The 22,889-nt window shown below is 32.5% G+C and overlaps 2 protein-coding genes across 8 annotated transcripts in view; both read right to left on the minus strand.

Moving 5' to 3' along the window:
- Nucleotides 1-22,536, minus strand: part of LOC119833934 (protein unc-13 homolog 4B) — a 33,956-nt gene extending 11,420 nt beyond the window's left edge. For 2 of the 7 annotated variants that reach the window (XM_038358173.1, XM_038358172.1), the window contains exons 1-6: nt 22,301-22,535; nt 19,468-20,440; nt 5,999-6,266; nt 1,824-2,170; nt 1,311-1,358; nt 891-1,050 (exon numbers count right to left, since the gene is read on the minus strand). In XM_038358173.1, coding sequence (XP_038214101.1) covers nt 891-1,050; nt 1,311-1,358; nt 1,824-2,170; nt 5,999-6,266; nt 19,468-20,339 — 1,695 coding nt within the window. In that variant the 5' untranslated portion in view covers nt 20,340-20,440; nt 22,301-22,535. Of the gene's footprint in view, nt 1-890; nt 1,051-1,310; nt 1,359-1,823; nt 2,171-2,433; nt 2,573-3,037; nt 3,281-5,998; nt 6,267-9,665; nt 10,135-14,373; nt 14,579-19,467; nt 20,441-22,300 lie in introns of those variants that run through there. The other 5 variants (XM_038358170.1, XM_038358175.1, XM_038358174.1 and 2 more) reach the window with 5 other exon arrangements.
- LOC119833935 (succinate semialdehyde dehydrogenase) lies at nt 6,849-9,132 on the minus strand. Its single transcript, XM_038358178.1, has one exon. It carries the CDS (start codon nt 8,913-8,915, stop codon nt 7,401-7,403), a length of 1,515 nt encoding a protein of 504 aa, XP_038214106.1. The 5' UTR covers nt 8,916-9,132; the 3' UTR covers nt 6,849-7,400.
- Nucleotides 22,537-22,889: the final 353 nt, after the last annotated feature.

Raw genomic sequence — 22,889 nt, forward strand, 5'->3', positions numbered from 1 at the left:
AAACCACTAAACAAATTTTGATTATACTTCGTAGTGATGTAGTTTATGTACCATAACATAAACTTTAGAACTAATTGGTTTTGCTAGCTGGTTCTTCCGCGAGTAAAATCGTGCGGCACAGCTTATTCATAAAAATATAAATTTTTATTTACACAATAACTCTGCATATTTACTACATTGCAGAAAATGGTGGTACTATTTACAATTAATCACAAAGAGCTGAATAAATAAAATATAAAAGATTATTTATCCCTACTAATCCCTACTAATATTATAAATGCAAATGTAACTCTGTCTGTCTGTCTGTCTGTTACGCTTTCATGCCTAAACCACTGAACCGATTTTGATAAAATTTGGTATGAAGATAGAACTGAACTTGGGAAAGGACATAGGATACTTTTTATCGCGAAAAAAGGGTAGAAAGGGTTGAAAGAGGGGATGAAAGTTTGTATGAATGTTTGTTATTGTCAAACCGATTTTGATGAAACTTGGTATGAAGATGGAGCTAAACGTGGGAAAGAACAAACCATACTTATTAATGTGAAGAAAATACTCCTTACCATGTCGCGCGATATAAGCGAATTCTACGCGGGCGAAGCCGCGGGCGAAAAGCTAGTGTTCTATAAAACCAGAACTTCCGGAATAATCATGAAAAATACTGTGTCTTTATTTATGATATAACAATCTTTGTAATAATAATGAGTTTTTTCTATCTTTTTTTTCAATTTAATATTAATAAATAAGATTTTTTCAGTAATCAATAACCCTAATATTATAGCTTCCCTGGTAACTCGGTTTTCATTTATTTCAATTCCGTCTCATGATCCTTTTGCTATTCTTTGGGTGTTTTAAAAATAATTACCTATATTATTTTCTTCATATTTACTTACTTTCAGTGGTATGTTCGATGTTCCGATAAGCTCATTATCATGTTTACCGGTGGACGCAGTTATTGCTATCTCTTTCATGAGCTTTCGCAAACCTTTAACGCCTTTCACTTCAAATATTTTTGTCATTTTTTCTTTCACCGTTTCCGCTGGATCAAAATCCCTGAAAAATGAAATTAGACACTGAGAAACTTTTTAAATCGATAATTATTAATCTTACTTAGATTACTTACTAATTTTTGTCTCTGGCTTGTGTGAAATAATTTGAAAATCGATGATATAAAAAAACTAACATTTATTTATAAATATCAACCAAAATTTAAAGCTCATCTACGACTTTGGAATAAACAATCAATAGCAAAACCGATAATGGATATATTACATTCAAATTAGATCAAAAGATCTAAACGAAATTAAACTTACCACACTTCTAAAACTAGAGAGTCTTCGTGAACATTTCCTGACATGGGCCTGAAAAACAATATTATGGCAATTACATATATTATCGTTACTGTGACATTCGTACAAGTGCAAAGCTATTACCACAAATGTATCGTAAATTTAGTTACGCCTAATGAATTGGACCCGCTAAACATATAAATAGTTGCTGTATAAATCCTACTAATATTATAAATGCGAAAGTTTATAAGGATGAGTGTGTGTTTGTTGCTCTTTCGCGCAAAACTACTGAACCGATTGCAATGAAATTTAGTACGTAGCTAGCTGGACAACTGGAATAACATATAGGCAACATTTTATCCCAAAATTCTTACTGGATACTGACTTACGCAGGTGAAACCGCGGTGCGCAGCTAGTATAACATAAGCAAACAATTCATTACGTTATAAAGTTTATTCACTTTTCTAGTCTATTTATATATAATTAGAGTGTTTACAGTAAACGTAACCTGCATAATGAAAAGAATCAGATACTTACAGCGAAAAATGTTCTTCCCAAACCGGATTTAGTGTACTAGATTTCACAGAGGTGTTATACCTATGCGATGTGTTGGAAGTTAAATATATTGTGACGAAGGGATCACTAAGGCCATTGGGGTCTTTAGGAACTAAGTCTTTGCCTTCTATTACTTCTACGTTTAGCATCAGTTCTGGCGGTTCTTTGGCTTCAGCTTGGGTTAGGAGCTCTGTGTGCTTATCATTTGATATTTTGAAAGCCTCTTGGACATAAGACAACATAGCCTGAGCACCGATCTCGCAACCTACGTCACATCCGCCGACATTGTGTAAAATTTCATACAAAATCTCCAAATACAGTTCATCGACCTAGAAAAATAAAAAATAAAACATATTTCAAACTTAAAAAGATTACTTACGATTATATTATGTTTGTGTCCTCATATCGGAAGTACTTTAGATCTTTGATCTCATAGAAAGAAAAATATAACAACTCCCGGCATTGACTAAAACACGAAGCACTAAAAGTTCAGAAATAAAAATGCATACGAGCTAAATTAAAACTGCTGCGAGTGATCTTTTTTTTACGTCGATCAAAAGCGCATCACAAACAATCCAAAATTAAAGCGTACCGAAGTATCGTAATAATAAACTAATTTCATTAAACAAGTATTGTTAACTGATTTTCCTTCCGCGTTCTCACTGGGCCATTCACAAACTAAAGGGTCGCTTGTTGCCTAGACATAACCCAGACAAACAAAACAATGGATCAATTTTGAATGGGGATACCTAGTGCCACCATATAATGTGCACGAGTTCTATAGCATTGATATTACTGCGCCGTCGTGGGAAATCTATCGATCTAACAGAAACCCGATGTCTTCGCTGAAGTTGTTCCATAGTAGAAACATTGTATGCAGCTAACTAAGCATACATGCAACTGGAAACTATTTTAATGTGTTTAGTAAAACTCATATATCATGTTGTAAAACGAAAATCATTTAAGATTTTTAATAATCGTATGTAGTATTTCGTAGATTTAAATTGGTGAACTTGACGAATGTCTTTTATTTTTAAACGCTGAAGTCATTTGCGAGTGTTTTTCAAAGACAAAAGCGGACTAAGCAAAACTCGTCATCAAACATTTCCGGTATAGAAAAACACACATGGTAATTTGAAAACGCTCTTGTTAATAGCGCAGATATTGTCATGCAATTTGGATCGATATTTACATACAGTCATGGATTGTATGAGCATGCTGGTCTGCCGCTCTAGCATTTCCTTCTTCACCCCCCTGAACTTAGTTCGCAGAGTCCCCATCCCATTCATTGTCACGGATAACTGAGCCACTATTCACGACACACACTCATCACTATTATTTGTAAGCGATTTCGCCTAGCGGCTCATGGTAGCTCATAGGTCAGGTTAGATAACAGATATAAACCTGGTGCGAGCCGTCTCAGAACTGACGAGACCGACCGGGACTGGGGATTCAAACACTGATTCTATTTTCGCAAGGCGCCGCCAACGGGTCGAACGTGAATTCGACCAAATAATAAAAAAATATATATATTTTTCTTATTAACCACTCATTTTGGTGTTTCGAAATATCTTTCAGACATCGCCCAAACGATCCATAAAATTTTATAATTTTAAATACTACTTCAATGCCAGTTTATAGCTCAATAAAAGTGTATATTAGTATCTCAAAATAATATCTCCCCAATAGAAATAACTCATAAGTCATAACCCATTAAAAGTACGCTAGGCAGATACTATGCACTCATTAGTTATTACTGTGAAACTATCAGAGTCAAGAGCGTTACACGTACACGTTTATAAAGCACTTGAATCTAATTTAAATTTGAATCAAGCTATTACATTTATATAAATTAATCTTTATCTTTGTCAGAAATAAAAAGAAATCTGTACCCACAGAAGTACACCCAACAAAAGTAGATTCAATTTAATAATTTCATAAATAATAAAGGGAAAAGCGGGATAAGGAACACGAGGTATTCGAATTAACCATTAAACAACATTTACCTAACAAGAGTTTATTAAAGCAATCAGAAACAAACCATGAAGGTGCATAGTTAAACGAATGTTTATAATAAAGTAATAGTATTGTAATAGGAAGGCGAGCCAAGGTCCCACGAGCAGTTTACTTTGCTGAGAAGCACGTGCTGAGGGATTTATTTATTTTATCAACCGCCTTAGTTTACACTTACCGTTAACAGAAACTATAAGTGTAGGTATTAGTAACTAATAACTGTGGTATGTAAACCACCTATCTTAGACGGAGTGTGGTAAAACTTTCTAATAAGCAAATAATGGCATATTCAAAACTTCTACATGTCATAGTGTGATAAGATTCAATTTTATGGTATGAGATAAAAAAATTACTGAATCTGTTAAATTCAAGCCATCTTCAAAATGGGTGACTAATAAGTATGCTTAAAAAAAATGAACATTCTTAATATTAAATCATTTTGCAGATATAGAAATTATATTCAAACCATGAACCAAACCATTCAATACGTAAGTAAAACGATTACGTAATGCATGCAACTTGAGAATATCCAGACTATAGGTACGCAATCTAGACGTCTGAAATTGAATATCATGTTTATTTCCATTAATGCTTTACAGAAACATTAAATGTGCTATAAATCAAAGATATTAGATACCGATCCTCTAATTTTTCGTAACAAATTCATATGCACATTGAAATTTACCTCCAGGAAGTTTCTTTTTTATTTATAATAAAAAAAGAAAAAAACTTTACAATCCTATGGAATTGTGGCGGTATGTTTCGGAACAGTAATTCATATTTTGAAAATCACTCATCCAGAGAAGAAGAGTTCAATAAACGTATTATAATAGAAGAACTTGAATTATCATTTTAAGAAAGGGGATTGACATTCGAAGAACGCTTATTCTTGGCCATTCAAAACAACCTTGGCAGGGAAGTTGACAAAATAACAGTTGAATATAAAGAGTTGGCATGAAGCCACCACCTGAGTATTATGTGGCTACCACTCAAAAGTGTCAATGCTTCGTCTTATACTTACTTCTATTTTATTAAACTTCGTCATATAAAGACTTATTTACATGGACGAAGGACCCACGAATTATAATATTTCAATAGGTCAAATCGTATAATGCCTATGCATTGCTATCAAGGGACTTAAAAATTGGTGATTGAAATTGGTCCACTAATGTATTTTCGAATGACTTTTTTTGTTTCATATTAATTCAATAAGATAGTAGTTATCATTGGAATATTGCCCATACTGACGTATATCGTAAATGCAAAATAGAATGTTTGGTATTTCCAAATCACCGACGACCCAGTTTCTTAAAATAATCCCAATGTCTAGTTCACTTCTCAGCTGACACTACATAATTTTTGACAATAGCACAGGTACCAAGGCAAGCAAAAATTTCTATAAGACTTAATGACAACTGTTGAATCTTTGACAAAATAGAGCCAAATATAATAAGTATATCTATTCATAACTTTGTGTTGGTCTATTACAATCCAAGTTAAAACCTTCACTCCAGATTAAAAAAAAATCAAAGAACATTTTAAATCAAATAAGTTACCAATGAATTGGAAGGATAAGCATTTCTTGACTAATTCAATAATGGGTAAGTAGAACGGAACTCATAAGACAATTACCGACGTGATGGGCAAATGGACTGAGGAGCAACGTAATTCACTTTTCCGGATCGTAATAGATGGGGTCGCCGGACGAACTTGATGCAGTAACATGCTGATGCAGTTTATAGACATTTATAAGCGTTTATAGTAATTACCACTGTGTATACAAGGTATTTCGTGTGTATTAAATGCCTAAGAGTAGGTACTCTTTTTTTAGGTAAGAATAGCAATAGATGACTTAAAAACGGAACGAGAATTTTAAATTTCAAATCTCTTTAAAAATATAAAATTGTATAATAAACAAGAACGTTGTCACGAACGTTGTATATATAGTGGGCGGAACTACCTGCCTACTACGGTAAGTATACTTTGAAAGAAGAAAATACCTTGTACGTTTGAAAAACCAACAATAATAAGTAATTACTTAAATTCTTTAAGTAGGTATACTTAAGAAAATTTATATATAATATTTAAATACATATTAAAAAACATATTATGTATAAGATAACTGATAAGGAAAAAACACTCACATTCCATCCAACGGCTTCCACGTAGAAGTCCATTTTCTCAGCATCTTCTGGTTCCGAATCTGTATCAAGCAGGGTTTCATTGCCGCTATCCGAATCCCTGGTATTGCTAGTCGCACCAACTTCCGTGATCTCTTTTTGCTCCCCATCTTGTTCTTCGACTTCCTTCAAGGGCGCTAGCGGCGTTGATTCCTCTAATGCAGCCTTCTGTGACACTTGCTTCAATATGGAGCCGAATTTTTCGAAGAAACTGTCGTCTACTTCTTGTATTCTAAAAATAACAAGGTATCTGTTTAATTTTACAAATATAAATGCGAATTTTTTTGAGGATGTATGTACATTTGTTACTCCTACACGCAAAAACTATTTAAAAGACTCATGCTACTAGGCCGTGATGTAACATATATGCCATAGTAACAAATGAACTATAGATAAAGTTGTTTTTGCAGCGGGTGAAACCGCGCTCGATTGTCTAATCTACCGCGCTAGACATACGCGGCTAGTCTTGAATGTTATAAAAATAAAATTTTTTGATGTTTAATTTTATCATCAATTTAAATCACAATGTACTGAGATGATTTTACATCCCACTACAACCAATGACAAGCGGTCAATGTGTTCTTTATTTGCAAAAATTACTCAAACATTCTATAGTTTTTCATGAAATATGTAGTTGAATCAATAAATACCTAGAGATAATTTATCTTCAATCAATTCGGAATATACACATTAGGATATCAATCTATTATGCAAAGCATATAAATAGGTACTTGAGTCACAAAGTTACTGGTCCTTTGTTGTGATGTAATAAATTAGCATAGCAATTAGAGGACAAAGAAATAACAAGACCACAGCAGATTCAATATTTTATTCGATATTATTTATTAAACTGTACACTTATTTAAGAGAAAGTAAATGCAAACTTAAAGATTTAAATTATAAATAAGTTCGAACATATAAATAAAATCAGTATAAACTGTTATTTTTATTAATTTTGATTTCTCATCAACTTCAACTACAGCCTATGAAAATATTTTAAAATAATAATATTGCACAAATATAGTTGAAATAAATACTTTTTGATGTTGGATGAAAAAATATTTAATATACAGTAAAAAACATATGAACTGAAAATGTCTTGTTGCATGTAAAATCTTATCCTAAAATCACAATATCCTGGAAGACTGGAATGATCACTTTAGATATATTTCCTTAATAAGCTAATGCTTAAAATTCTTCTACTGAAAATTTTTTATATGGTAACCAATTTGTAACTTGTGTTTCAACTCTGAATCATAAATTACTTCATTAGAATAAGAGTACTATTATACATTATCATTCAAACAAGTGCAAAACAAATGGATGTTAAGCAGGTGTAAATATTTTCAACAAATCGTTACATCAGTTATTTATCAAGTGCAGAAAATAGTGTGTATTTTAAATCAGTGTATTCTTCAGCTCCATGTTTACTCCCTTCTCTACCAATTCCAGATTCTTTTATCCCTCCAAATGGAGGTTCTGCCGCAGACAGCACACCATCATTAATTGCAACCATGCCAAATTCTAATTGTCGGGACATCCTAAATGCTTGACCCAAATCCGAAGTAAAAACATAAGCAGCTAATCCACTCCTGGTACTATTAGCTATTTCCAAAGCCTCATTCTCAGTCTTAAACTTTAAGCACACTGCAACTGGCCCAAATATTTCTTCCCCATAAATTTCCATGTCCGGTTTGACATCAACTAAAACAGTTGACTCATAGAATTTTTCTCCAATGTCCTTTGCAACTTGTCCTCCAATCATCACCTTTGCTCCTTTTTTAACTGCATCATTAACTAAGCCAGATACTTTCTTAATCTGTTCCATATTAATAAGGGGGCCACATGTGACCCCTTCTTTATGGCCGGGACCTAAGATACATTTTTGACTTATTTTATATTTGAAGCAATCTACAAACTTATCAAACATTTCTTCATGAATCAAGAAACGGTTGGCTCCAACACATGCTTGACCATTGTTTCTGAACTTTGCCAACATTGCCTGCTCAACTGCATGGCTTATATCGGCACTAGAAAATACTATAAATGGGGCATTTCCACCTAATTCTAAAGCAACTCTTTTTATGCCCTTGGCTGCCATACCATACAAAATTTTACCAACATGAGTTGAACCTGTGAATGATATACAACCCACATTAGGGTCCTCGCACAATACTTTTCCTACAGCAGGTGCATTTTTCCTACTTGATGTAATAACATTTATTACTCCTTTGGGTACACCGGCCTCTTCAGCTAATTGAACTGCTGCTAAAGCTGTTAATGGTGTGTCTTCGGCTGGCTTTATAACACAAGTGCATCCTGCTGCCATCAATGCTCCTACTTTACGAGTAATCATAGCAAATGGAAAATTCCATGGTGTAATAATAGATACAACTCCTAAAGGTTGTCTGGTTACTATTATTTGTTTATTTGGCCAAGGACTAGGGATGACTTCCCCATTTATGTGTCGAGCGGTGTCAGCAAACCATTCCAAGAAAGAGTTTCCATAAGCCACTTCTCCTTTCGACTCGCCCAATGGTTTTCCTGCTTCAGCGGTGATAATATCAGCTAGGTGGTCACTGTTCTTCTGACAAACATCAAACCATTTTCGTAGGATACTAGATCTCTCCTTTGCTGAAGTGTCTTTCCATGTTTTGAAAGCATTTGTAGCTGCATCAACTGCAATTTTTGCGTCAGTAGCGTCCATATCAGGTATCTCAGCAATAACTTTGTCATCTGCCGGGTTGATCACGGGAAAGACAGAATTACTATTTGCATTCACCCATTCTCCATTGATATATGCCAGCTTCTTCAATAAGTGCAAATTACGGCACTCCATATTTAATGAACGTTTAAGTAGCCCCAAACGAACGAAATTCATATTTTTTTACAAATGGAAATCCACTAGCTTGACTTGTTATGATAAACTTGTTTATATAACACCGGGTATGTCAAGATAAGATAACTTCTCTTTTACATCTCTCGATTTACTGAACTGAACACAATCGTTGTAACAATGGTCACATAGAGAGGTCAATTTATTAATTTAACACATTCTCAAAACGGAACTGAGATATTGAGCGACTTTATTTTTGGTACGTTTCATATAGCGAATAGGTAGGTATATGAAAATCGATTGTCAAATGTCAAATGTCAATGTCAATTACAAGTTGCAACGTTCCACTGGAAGATTTTGAAAAAGAAGTTTGCTCGACTTTGCATACTATAACACTTTTATGAAATAAATAAATACATTTAAGTCGGAGTAAAATACGGACTTAGGAATCTACTTCGTTAAGGCATTGTAGTGTAGGTAATACAAATAAGAAATACCAACTACCTACGTACAATAGAGCAAATAAATATAAAATATGCGCTGTACATGCCTAATTATTTCACATACCCTCCAAACTGGCATTTTAATTAGTTTAATTAAAATATCAAAAATAATAATAATCGTGCAACTTTACTTACATACATACAATTTAACGTTGACAAAACAATGATTTAAAATTCAAAGAAAACAAAATAAATCATACAGCTTATTGTAAAAATAACCATAATTTATAATTCAGAAGTAATTAATTTTATTTTTAGAATTTGTGTAGGTAAAGAAAACACAGTAACTTACTGGCTTTCATGCACCTGTTCTTCTGTTGACTTTTGTTGCTGCAATTTTTCGTAAAAACCTTTCCACATTGATTCTTCATCCATTGTTTTATTATATTTTTAACTGTTAAATAAATAAATTCTAACGTTTGATAGGACTTCTTCGCGTCGTCGTTACCATAACAATTTGCGGATATTATGAATCACTGAACAGGTCGAGTCATATGTTCAACAGAGCAATGACGTAAACAGTAACAACTTAACCTCACAGAATCCGCATCGGTACCGTTTCGTAAGTGAATTGGTCCTCAATACTTATTATGCCGTTCGCTTCGACAAACACAAGTCACTGACCTTAAATTTCGCATATATGGCCACAATTAGGAATATAAATACAAATAAGTTTATTTTATTAAATACAACGATATGCGTCCTGCAAACGATTGTTTTGCTTCGCGATTCGAAACGCGAATGGAATAAAACTGACGTAATTCAAGGCGTCGCGTTCGCCGGTCTAAACAGACTAAAGCACTCACACAACACACCAGAATTCATGAACGCACGTGCTTTTGTAATAATTATAATCAGTATTCAAACATTGATCATCTACGTGTCTACGTGTTCGTCATACTTCCTGTTATTTTAGAAACCACCTCCAAGTGCCTGAGACTAATATAGTGAGATAAATTATCTGTGCTTGAGATTTTCATAAGGCTTCAAAATACCTTCCATTGAAGTACAATAATAAAAAATACGTACCGTTTTTAAATTTATTTTCTCATAGTATACTCTACTATCAACCTGGTTACCTGGGTTGGGACTTATTAGCTCACATTAAAGCTGCTTTACTTAAACCTGCCGTGGAGTTTGTGTTAGTCGAGCACGCTTCGGCATGAAATGGGTCAGCTCGCACCGGGGAAGTACCACACCTCCACAGAAGACTGGCGTGAAATACCATGCGTCTGTGTTTCCTGTCCTTTCCTTTATTCCTTCCCAATTTAAAGTCGGCAATCCATTTGTAGTGGAGTAAGGTCTGCAATGGAGCATATGTCTCTCCGAATGTTCATGGGCGGTGGTAGCGCTTACCATCAGTCGCCCCACCAGCTCCATTGCCGACTGTGACATAAAACAAGAAAACGTACTCGTATTGATCAGTCTTTAGAAACGGTTATTAACATTATATAACTGCTGCAGTAGCCTGTACGGTAACACTGCATTTAGACTGTTAAGATGTACCTATCTAATCTCTTTTTTACACAAACATTAAAGAATAGTAGTAAAACCTTGAAAGAGGCTGTGTAACAATATTACGTCACGCAAGCTCTGTGAACGTCCTTCACCCGCTCACGCAATAGCATACAATTAAAACTTTTTGCGTTTTTTCCCGGTGATTAATATATATTTCAATAATAATCGTTCAACACATGACACACATTCATTTATACATAGGCACAGATTAGTGAATAGGTAAAGTCACAGATAATAAAACGATTTGAACTTCATAGGAAGCAAATCTAAACATTAATCCAAGACTATTAAATTTCACCACACAGAACATAATACTATGGTCTCACTAAATGTAGCTTAAACTCAACTTTCATTCATAATAATTATTTTTATTATTTACATGTATGTAGCCGATTAAACACCTAGACATTTTAAAACAAAAGAATTAACAATGTTTCGGCATATTTTAAAATTTTCAAATAAATTTACCTAGTAAGTAAATTGGTGCATACAAGGTCACTGCAAAAATGTCTTTCCCTATTTGTGAAATAGATATATAGGTAAATTAAATGTTTTATATAAGTTGCAAACGCTGACGACATACATAAGATAATAAAATATATACATAAGATAATGCTAAATAAAAGGTACACAAAGTAATAAGTACATAAAGTGCATGGTATCAAACGACTCAAGGCTACTTTATATAAATGACTGTAACAAGACTCCAAAATAGAATGTATATATTCCGCCCACACTCCAACGTATTTTTTTTTTTTGTTTCTGTTACAAAAGAACACACAAGACTATAATAATATATGAGTTAAAAGTATTGCATATTCATAGTAGATAAATTAAAATTGAGTTTACATTATGAATAAGGAAATTATATTATGTAACTAGCTTCCGCCCGCGACTCCGTACGCGCGGATGTCGGTATTTAAAAAAAAAGGATAAAAAGTATCCCACTTTATGCCCAGGATAAAAAGGTATAATTATACCAAGTTTCATCGAAATCGAACCGTTAGTTTTCACGTGATGCCTAAACATATAGACAGACAGACAGACAGACAAAAATTTTTTTTGATCACATATTTGGGTTTGGTATCGATCCAGTAACACCCTCTGCTATTTATTTTTCCAATATTTTTAATGTACAGAATTGACCCTTCTACAGATTTATATGTATAAATGCGCTTCGAAAACATTAATGAAAACAGTAAATTTATGGATGGTTTTATTTACGTTTCTATTGTATTTTCTTATACATTCCGTATATTCATAAAACACAATAATTGCATCCATATCTACCTACTGTACAGGACAATTATGTAAATACTTTTGTTTGTTTTTTTATCGTTCATACTCGTAACGTAGTAAGTATCTTATTGTATAGAAATAATGAGAAAATTAATAAAAGGGTCACATTAGACAAATTTTTGTATTTATTTAAAGGAATGGATTGTTATGATAAAGCAAATAAAAAGATAAAGAATGAACGGATCCATAGATCTATGGTTATAGGTTAACACAGTAGGTTATAGGTACCTATATAATACAAGTATTATAGAAAAAAAAACAAAGCATTAAAATACCTCTAAAAATTTATCACATACCTAGGAATCATTTGTAATTTGTCGTGTAATGATCACAATGTTATTATGATGTAACGGTAAAGACATAATTCTAGGTATTCTAACAATATATGTTTGATATTCTTCTAAGTATCATAATGACTAAAGATCTTTGAAGATAATACTATGGAATATCAATTTTAATTATTAGGACTGAGGAAAATGAAACTAATAGATCTACAGGTTACAGGCGCACGTTTCCTTCTACAGTTGAAATCAGAATATGAATCGAACAACATTTACATCTTTTTGATACGCATTTAAATATATTTATATAAAAATTTTTTAAATAGAAATTAATGAAATGTCTTTAAATGCCATCACAATTTTTTTTTTTCAATATCTTCATTTCTTACTTTCAACAAATAGCACAATATTTAACTAAATATATATAATTCTACTTTTTTAAATATTCAATGAGAATATTTACTTATTTAAATATTGTTTTTTCTTTTACACATTCTGACTTCAGTTACATAGTGTAAACCGAGTTTTAGAGAAATATTAATTTTGTTTGTGAATTTTGATAACTGTTATAACATATACTCTGTGTTTTTAACACGCTTTTATTAACTTCACCTGTATGTTTGTTTGTTTGTTTGTTTGTATGTTTGTTTGTTTGTTTGTAACTGACTTCTTTGGGCGCGATTTTGACCCACTTTAAACGGCCAGATTTCGTTCAAACTTTGTAGATTTATTGAGGACCGATGACAATACACTAATTTGATAAAATTATTCCAGTTTTCAATTTGCAAAATATGATTTTTGTTAAAGCGTGTTTTATAGTTTTTTTAAACTATTATATTTTATGTAGGGTCCGCTTTGACTACGTTCGTGGTAAGTACATACATATAAATAATAAAATTTATACCGACTAGGACTAGATTTAATGTTTCCCTTCAGTGTAAACGTTTATTAGTATATGACTGCCTCTATGCCTTTAATAAAGAACATTTATAAGCTATTCAATAACTCAATACGTACTTTTTTTATAGACAATGGTTTTCTTTCGTCAAAAAATCGACATAGTTGAACGACCTTCACAGTTAGATAAGTAAAATACAGCTGTGGTCTACAGTTACGTTTTTTATTCTGTTTTGCTTTTGCACGAAATCTTATATTTTTTTTGGATTTACGGGATTCTATATAGCATTTCAGTTGACACCTATGTATCTTTATAAAGGACGGTTAGATAGTTAGATATTTTTATAGTATGTATATATGATTATACACTATAGCTCATTATACATATTTTCATGAAATAACAAATTACTAATGTCTTAAAGGGGAGATGATTCGTACATCTTTAGCTTTTATCTATAGACAACTGTAAACAAAAGTGTACCAGTTAATCGAGGTGCAAACACTTATGTCAGATCTCCAGGAAATATGATTCATTTCATATTTAAATTTTGCCGAGATAATTGCAGTTTTCTGATAAAATAACGAAACCAAGCACGCAAATATTTTTCAGTTGAACTATATGGCCTTTTTCACAAACTCTTCCCTATAAATGAGTTTAAAAAATCGAAAAAGAGCAGGTGCCTCGGTGTGACTTCAGATGATCCAAGAATGTAAAATTACCATTTAGTTAGTGATTGTTTTATAAGAACGTGAATGCTATTATTGTCAAACCTATTTATTTTCGAACAATATTTACACAATGCTCACAATGAAACGATCATCTAAAGTGTTATTCACAAATTTCCGAAATTATCCCGCATCTGAAATTACCTCAATGCACTCTAAACATAGTAGTTTTCAAAATTCATGTTTGCGATCAATAATCTACTTTCTTAACTAGTTTATTTTTCATTACATTCAAATATACTTATATTAAAATTGACTATAAATCAGCCAAAAACTTACTTGTTTCTGCTTACTACCTCTTTCTCAACTAAACTCTTGTACACAAATTTCCACGGATCTTGCACTACTTTTCGATCCATTTCACATATATATATCTATATAACTAGGCTAAAATTTCACAAAACTTCAGAAAGAATGTATAAAATATATTATTTATAAAATGTCGCCAGTTTTCAGGCTGCGCGTATCACGTTATGCCGGCGACTGGCACTCTGAGATCCCTGTTTAAAGCTTTGTTTGTGTTAGCTTCACTGTATACTTCAGTTTTTAGAGATCCAAGGCTACAAGGAAAATCACCTATTGTTAATTTTATGTAAGAACAAATAACTAATTACGTTCTTTATCGTAAAAAGTATTAATTAAAACATAAGAATAACGCCACATAATAAACAGGTAAAGAATTAGTAAATGTCTTTATCTTTTTATGTACGGGATCCCGTACACGACGTAAATGAAAACGTTACACTTTAACTGTGTGTATTGGTTATTCCAACTTCTTGCATGTGAATCATCATATAGCTTGGTATTTGAAATAATAGTGTGGGAACTGGGAACTTGTTAATGTATATGGGTACTTCCAAAGTACAGCCTTCAGTATACATTTTATATAATCTGCTATCAGCCATTCTATAGACCTTCGATAAAAGTTTATTGTTGAAAACGGGTTGAGATATCATATCAACTTTTTAAATTAGATACCTAGGCGCAAATACGGATGACAGTCGTGAGATGGTATAAATATGTTACTCGTAATCAAAATCTTATCAATATCCCACAAGGAATCATAATTAAACAAAATACAGCTCAATCCATACCATACCATACCCGTACTGTCATAGTGGGACCCACTACGATAATTAATTCCCTACCATTTTTATCTAATTAAATCTGTTTTAACGGACGTAATGTCTGCAATGTGGATTGATATTATTCTTAACTGCTAATATTTTGTTACTATATAAATATTATTACGTGATACGACTAAACGAATTTATTTACTTTCCTACATGAGCCCACTGTTTGTGCTACATTGTGCTACAATTTTCACTTTTTTAAAATGAGATAACTTAACTACCTGCAAAGACAGTCAACCGGACATTATAATGCATTTATGTGCTTTTCACATAAAGGCAAAAAAAAACAAGTCCTATTTTTTCCTTATACTAAAAAAGATTCTTAAGCATTAATTACGGTGGTTAAACTGGTTTTAACTAAAATGTTGTATTTTTTCAGTATTCAGACTATTTACAAGTCCTTGGTGATTCATTGCTACTGCAGTGAGTAGGTCGGCCATTTATGTTGGATGCCCACAATACAAATTACAAGATTGGTATGACTTATTGTGATGCTAATAGCCAACTTATTGTGTGTAATCTTCATATATACACGACTGCCAACTTGCATTACTTTATTATTTTCTTAAAGATAATATTAATACCGATTAAAGGGTAAATAATTAAATACGAATATAGACTAACAGCGTTAAATTTTACTAGGTAACTCGGGACTAGTGCATTGAGATCATGGCGGCAAAATTCGGTGATAACGAGAAAACTATGTTTATCGGAAAACAGAGTGAAAAAAATTACTATGTGCTGATTAGAATATCCAGGGTAACCGTTTCGCTAAAGTGCCTTAGGTTAAATCCGATACTACAAACTCAGCTTAATTTTATTTTTAACAAAATATTGAGAGTTGTAGTTTAGCATTTACTTCTCCTTTATTTACCTTACCCCATATTTTAGTATAGCAATAGGTACAGTAGCCCAAACGAAGCACTATAGCGTTCGACTTAGCATCGAATATACCCCTCCGTTGACTTTACTAAGATAGTTGTGGCTTGAAGGGGAAAGCCCTATTAGCTCAGTAAAACACGGTTCGTTTACCTACAGCGAATATTTAAAAACATAATATGAAAGTCAATTTCAGACAGTGTTCTGCAATGCGCTGAAATTGAACTTCAATAAAGACTTTGGTTGGTTATCTTTTGACAAATACGTATCTCCTATATAAAAAATGACCTCTTTACAAAAACGGAGACATAGAGCCGTTCTTACAATCATAATACTGTTCTAAGATATAAACAAGCCTTTGCAAATTCATAACTTATAATTTATCTGTTATGTTTCAAATTAACAATATTTGCTATTTACAATTATTTAAAAACTCGCAATTATAAATATTTATAATAAGGCATTGCTTTTAATACTTGGACAGCGTAATGGTTTAATGCCCGAACATACATGGGCTGATGATGGTTAGACATTACTTATAAAAAACGTGCATTGTTTTTTTTTCATTACTATTAATATCTAGTACCTGTACAATAATTTTGTATGGATTTGGAAAGTGATCATTTGCATATTAGATTTGCAGTGCCTATTCACGGTTTAGAAACACAACAATTTAACGTAAATTCATACTTTTTATTAAGTACATAATTAATATCATATTTAATATTCATATGTCAATAAATGTAAACAAAATTGCAGCAACCAAATCCATATTTTGCTTTTATTTATTCAACAACTATACAAGTACATGTTTTATCCGGTACTTCAATTAACCGGGATTTCAACTTTGTGTTATTTAACGATATTTCCTTGTATAACGGGTAGAATTAATTGCTATGCAAGTTCGTATGTAATTATTAATCGCCCCAGATCTTAGAATACATTGACTGCGACTGTATAGCAATAAAAAATTTATAATGGTATAGAAAAAACCAACAATACATTCTTAAGGTTCTAAATATGAATTACTAGGTGCGCCCCGCGGTTTTACTCGCGTAAGTCCGTATCCCGTAGGAATATCGGGTTAAAAAGTTCCCTATATGTTATTCCAGTTCTCCAACTGTCTACGCACCAAATTTCATTAGAATCGGTTCAGTAGTTTTTGCGTGATAGAGTAACAATACACACACGCATCCTTACAAACTTTCGCATTTATAATACTAGTAGGAGTAGGATTAGGACTAAATCAATAATTGCAGTACATATTTTAGTTCACCAACACACAGCCGGCGATTTCATTGAACATTTAGTTTCTTGGCGCCATATTATCTAAGCACTTATGAGTTATACATCAAACTGAATCGGGTCTGGATAAGAAAGTCGATGTTAAACATATTAAATTTATATAAACTCCACATCTGAAGAAGTTTATAATTGATTATTTTCATGACATGAAAAAACACGCTTTTCATAAAATGATAACAATATATAAATAGTACTCATTTAGAAAAATCTATCAAAATTTAAGATCATTTCCAATGGTCATTGAAAATCAAAATACGATAGAGCTACATAGTAATAAATAATAATATGAAATACCATCAGTTAAAACTGCTTTGTGATCATAAAATAAAAAAAGGTTTTGGGCTTCTCTATGACTACGGAGGTTCTTATTCGCTAATTAATTGTACAGAAAATGTTTTTTTACCGCAGAAGGATTTTCTTAACCGTAGAACAATAGAATAATTAAATCGATTAATATTTACAAACTTTACGTAAAGGTACGGTATATTAAAATGACCCACGCACGTCATAATTTTCCTCCTTTTTAATCACTGAAAATTGAGATGACTTAGTCTTGATTTATTGAATGAACAAGATTCAAAATATCTTCCTTCTAAATAACCTACAATGAAGAATCCGAAAACGTGGCTTCACTTTCATAAGTTCAATTTTTTTTTAAATAGCTTCATAGTTTAATGCGCTAATTTACTTGTCTAAGCACGTATAAAGAAAGGCGCTCCAAATTAGGGCTGGAAAATAAATTTAATCTAAAATCTAGGTATATGTATATCATCATAATTATGAGGACACTGAGAATCTACTTAACGCCACTAGAAATATATAACTATCATATATGCTGCTATGACACTCATCTACACACACACACACACACACACACACACACACACATGTTTTTTTACGTTTTGTCACTTGCATAGTATAAAGTATGTACATTCAAAACAATAATATGTATGTCTCAATGTATGGACGGACTAATGAACCCTGTAACACAGGTTTTAACCTAGCACAGGGATCATTAGTATAAAAAAAATGATGCTATGAAACTCTAATGTACCTACATAATTCATGAAATGTCTGCAGTGTATTTCTCTTTATGGTTCAAATAAACTTATTTTTATTTATTTATTATTTTTATTTTATCCATTGCTCAATAAACAACCTTTTGTGGCGTGAGTAAACAATGCAATGGTGTTGTCCGTCATCTTTAACGAAATAACCGGTAAATTATGACTAACCAGGGGGCTTAATCCCTAAAGTATCGAGATCTATGTACTTCAATCTAATTCGCTTCGATTGATAGCTGTACAATGTAGCAACAAGGTCATAAAATCATAAAAAATAATTTTAGTTTAAAGCGCCATCTAGTAAATCACGAATGCACTACTTGTTTAAAGCTACACTCATATTCGAACCTTGCGAAGATAGTTACTATTTCACATAATATCTTCATGTTAATGATTATATTATAGACATGTGTGTTAATATAAAGCATGTATTTAAAAAAAAACAATATTTTATGTTCATTACATACATTCGTGTAAATATAAACTATAGATGGGGACCTCACAATTCACCTAGGGTCAATAAACTATAGACAAAGAAATTTATTACCACATATTTTGTTTGTTCAATTAACATTTTTACTTAACGATTCATTCATTAATAACTCTATAAATGTTATTGGTAATTATTTCTGTTATGGTTCTTTTTTCATGACATGATGACCATGTATGTAGAAGTTCTATCTTTTGTACATTCGCTTAATAATCGTACATCATAAAGACATCATTTTGTAGGTAATAAACGCTTGCAGGAAATTGCATAATTTTGCCGTGTTTAGTTAGTAAGTATTAAGGAATGCAACCTTCACAACAGATGTACGGGTGCATAGTAAGACAATTAATCTCAACTGGAAACTTACCGGATCTATTAACTACTTTCCTAGTACGTAAGATATACCTTATCTATGCAACTGACAACCGTAAAAAGATATATGATCTGGATCGAATCAATTTGTAAACAAAGTTAAAAAGATAAAGAAAAATAGCTCACTTACTTTGTTTGGTTTGGCGAAGACTTTTTTCCACGCCATCGAAGCAAACATTCGAAGGTACTTTTCCGAAATGGTGGTTTTAGCGGTTTTAAAATTTTCCAACGCTTTCTTGCATCCAACGTTTTTTCCGAACACACCGAACTAGTACTTGCAATATCGGGTTCTGAATTACCTTTCTTTAAATCACTAACACTATAATTTGAACACTTTTCGAAATCAATCACTGACACTGAATCACCCGCAGGGCATGTTTTCCTGTTTGATAACGGGGTAGAGGTCGCAAAGTTCGTCCTAAATCTTATATCAACACCACTGTCACCAAAATCGGATATGTCCAAAATATCTTCACTAATACTATGAAGTTTTGGCCTCATAACTGGGGTTGGTTTTGTATTGAGTATACTCTTTTCTTCAAAATTCTTACTCTTCATTGTTCGACCAATATCTACAAAGGCCGTTATATCCTCGCAGCTTTTTGTGTTATATTTTGAAATATTAAATTGAGATTGCTCAGTGGGTATGGGATCAGGAGGATTGTCCATGACACCGATTCTGGCAAGATTATCTTCACTTTTGGAAAACTTTGATCGCAATTTCTTCTGCCTAGCTGGTCGTATGGGTGGCTCCTCGGGACACGTCTGAAGTATTGATGTTTCGTTTGTCCTTTTTGCTTTAGAATACTTAGCGATAATTCTATTAACTTCAGCGCTGTTTTTGCGTCTGTTAGTGTGTCGTTTGAAGTTGAGTGGTTGCTGATAAGACTCGGCCACGCTTATGCCCGCGACCCGGGCTGACCTCTCTCGCCATTCTGACACTTTGTCTTCAATCAATCGCTGCAATTCCAGCGCTCGAGTTATTGTTCCAAACTCGGGCATTGTGGCAAATTGATTTGTTTCTATGATTCTTAGCTAATATTTTAAATCATTTTTTTTATTTAACGACTCATTGATTTGTTCAACAACATATAATTCGGCCACTGAAACAAATGAAAAGAAACTCAAGTAAATAAACGTTAAAAACTATAATGGCTTCAAATGTTTAGTTATCAACTACAAAGTTAATTTAATTAATGTCCTTTTTGAATGACTAATCTCGGCGTTAGTTAACAGGGGCCCCTTTGTACAACGCGGCTTATGTCTTCAAATGATAAGAACTGTAATTTATTATGAAAATATTTTTACGTATTCCAGTGCAGAGAAGTTTCCTACTTTATAACTTATCGAAGCACATTTTCACAAGTTAAATTTTAATTTTAATAACAAAATAATTGTAATAATTTATTTTTTCAGTTATGTGCGTAAATTTTTCATGTTTGTCTATTTATATCTTGGTAATCATACTTTGATGCTACAATTCAAAATATGACAATTTCAATACAGTTTCACACAATCTCAATACAAACCATCAAATTTTATGATATCCGGCGTTTACCTTTGTATATATTATAAGAATAGAAAAATACGCTTCCGTTTGTGTAATACGCACGATTCATAACCATTAGAGGATGTATTTATTGCGATTTCTATCCACGAAGGCTCGAATGCCCTTCCCAAAATGTTAACTTACCACCTACCTACATCCTCCGGTGTCAATGCCTTACTATTGAATAGAATATTGATTCTAGTTAAAATAATAAAACGTAAGTAAATCAAATAAATTAATAGGGGCTCCATGTAAAATTGTTTCTTCAATTTTGATTGGCTGCGACATTAAACGCAAGCCTATTTACCCATTACGATTCAATTTAAATAAATCACGTTACGTACCTACTACATAATAACAATTTCAATAATTTAATATATGATAAACAATTGTAATTTACCTAACTTCATACAACACAATTACAAGTGGTCAATGTTAAGTGGCGTAACATAATAGCACGATGTTTATATTTTCTAGAAGCACTTAAATTTATACACAACATTCAACAGCTTGCTAACGAATCCTACTATCTGGGATGCCTTGATCGATAACATTTGATAAGAATATATCGGAGAGGAGATAATAGAACTGTATTGCGAAATACAATACGTCATACTCTACTCTCATTCATCATACTCTCACTATGCATTTTAAATTAATATCAGATATACATAAGCTACAGTACAATACATTAGTGTAATGATTACATTTTATAAATACGTTCTAGGTATCCTTGTACTTAATATATTATTATTATACATAAATTTTATTTATATTTAAGGACACTATTATAATTCATAAATTATGAAGAGTTATTTATTTCCGAAGTAATATAGTTGCTAAGCAGTTTAGTTATTTTATATATGTTTCTTTCGGAATATTATTTAATTAACTTAATATATGAACGCGTATTACACCATGCTGAAGAAATAAAAAATATAATATAAAACCATGGGATTCTATGATAAAGTTACGTAATTTTGTAGAGACGCTCGGTTGCACATGTGGGTCTAGACATGTTTCGGAAATCTAATCTAAACAATGTCTTTTCTTGTGTAAGTGAATGATGCACTTTTAACGGTTCTCTTTTATAAGCTGGATAAATTTGACCGCGATTCGTGAATGTCTTATTTCTTTATTAGCTCTAACAGACGGCCTGTATATCTTCGGAAAGCTTTAAGAAAGCACTTAGTATATAAATAACTATGATGTTGCCAATTCTGCTTTTACATTTTTGTACACACATTACAGAAATTCTTAGCACTTATTGATAAACATATAGATATTTAGTTGACCTTGCCTACAAGTGCCAAGGTATACTTCAATATATAGAAAGAAAAACTATGCATTGGTATGTTGTATTTTACTATAAAAATATATACAAGAATTATAGAAAATTCTGTCAAATACTCACTTTCTATATGGGCGAACATTTCTCCAAGAACAAGTTAAACTGTCACCGTACACAACTGTAAGACTGGTTCACTAATCACAGTCATCGCTAGTTTCCGTATAGAGACTGCGAAGACACCCTTGCGTATTCCGTCAGCCACACTCCACGCGTGTAGCTGGCCCACGTGCAGATTCCACAGTGAACAACGCGTTCCAGACCACTGCCCCTACACTTGACTCATACGAGCCCAGCCTAACACTACAATGGGTTAAATAGAGCACCCAGTTTACACAAAAATTACACTACTATTGTTAAATTATGCGATCCCGGCGTCGGATATCGTTACACTCCAAACGATGATCACGAGCACAGAGATTGGGCGTTAAGTGGTTTCGCCAGCGCGTACGCGATCAAAAATTATAATTTTGTAGCTTTTCCATTTTGCGTGGATATTTTTTGTACAAATCGTTAACCATGTAAATATCGAAAGTCACAGTTAAGAAAGTAAAGTGTACTTTTCTGAAAAAACCAAAAAGGAGACTGAAATTATACTTTCAAAGTTAATATTGTGTAGTTTAATTATTAGTAACAAGAAATTTAAAACGTTATT

The sequence above is a fragment of the Zerene cesonia genome, chromosome 18 (genome assembly GCF_012273895.1).
Source record: "Zerene cesonia ecotype Mississippi chromosome 18, Zerene_cesonia_1.1, whole genome shotgun sequence".
Taxonomy (NCBI): domain Eukaryota; kingdom Metazoa; phylum Arthropoda; class Insecta; order Lepidoptera; family Pieridae; genus Zerene; species Zerene cesonia.

Coding starts and splice junctions, on each gene's coding strand:
- LOC119833935 (XM_038358178.1), bottom strand. CDS start 8,915: ATGAATTTCGTTCGTTTGGGGCTACTTAAACGTTCATTAAATATGGAG.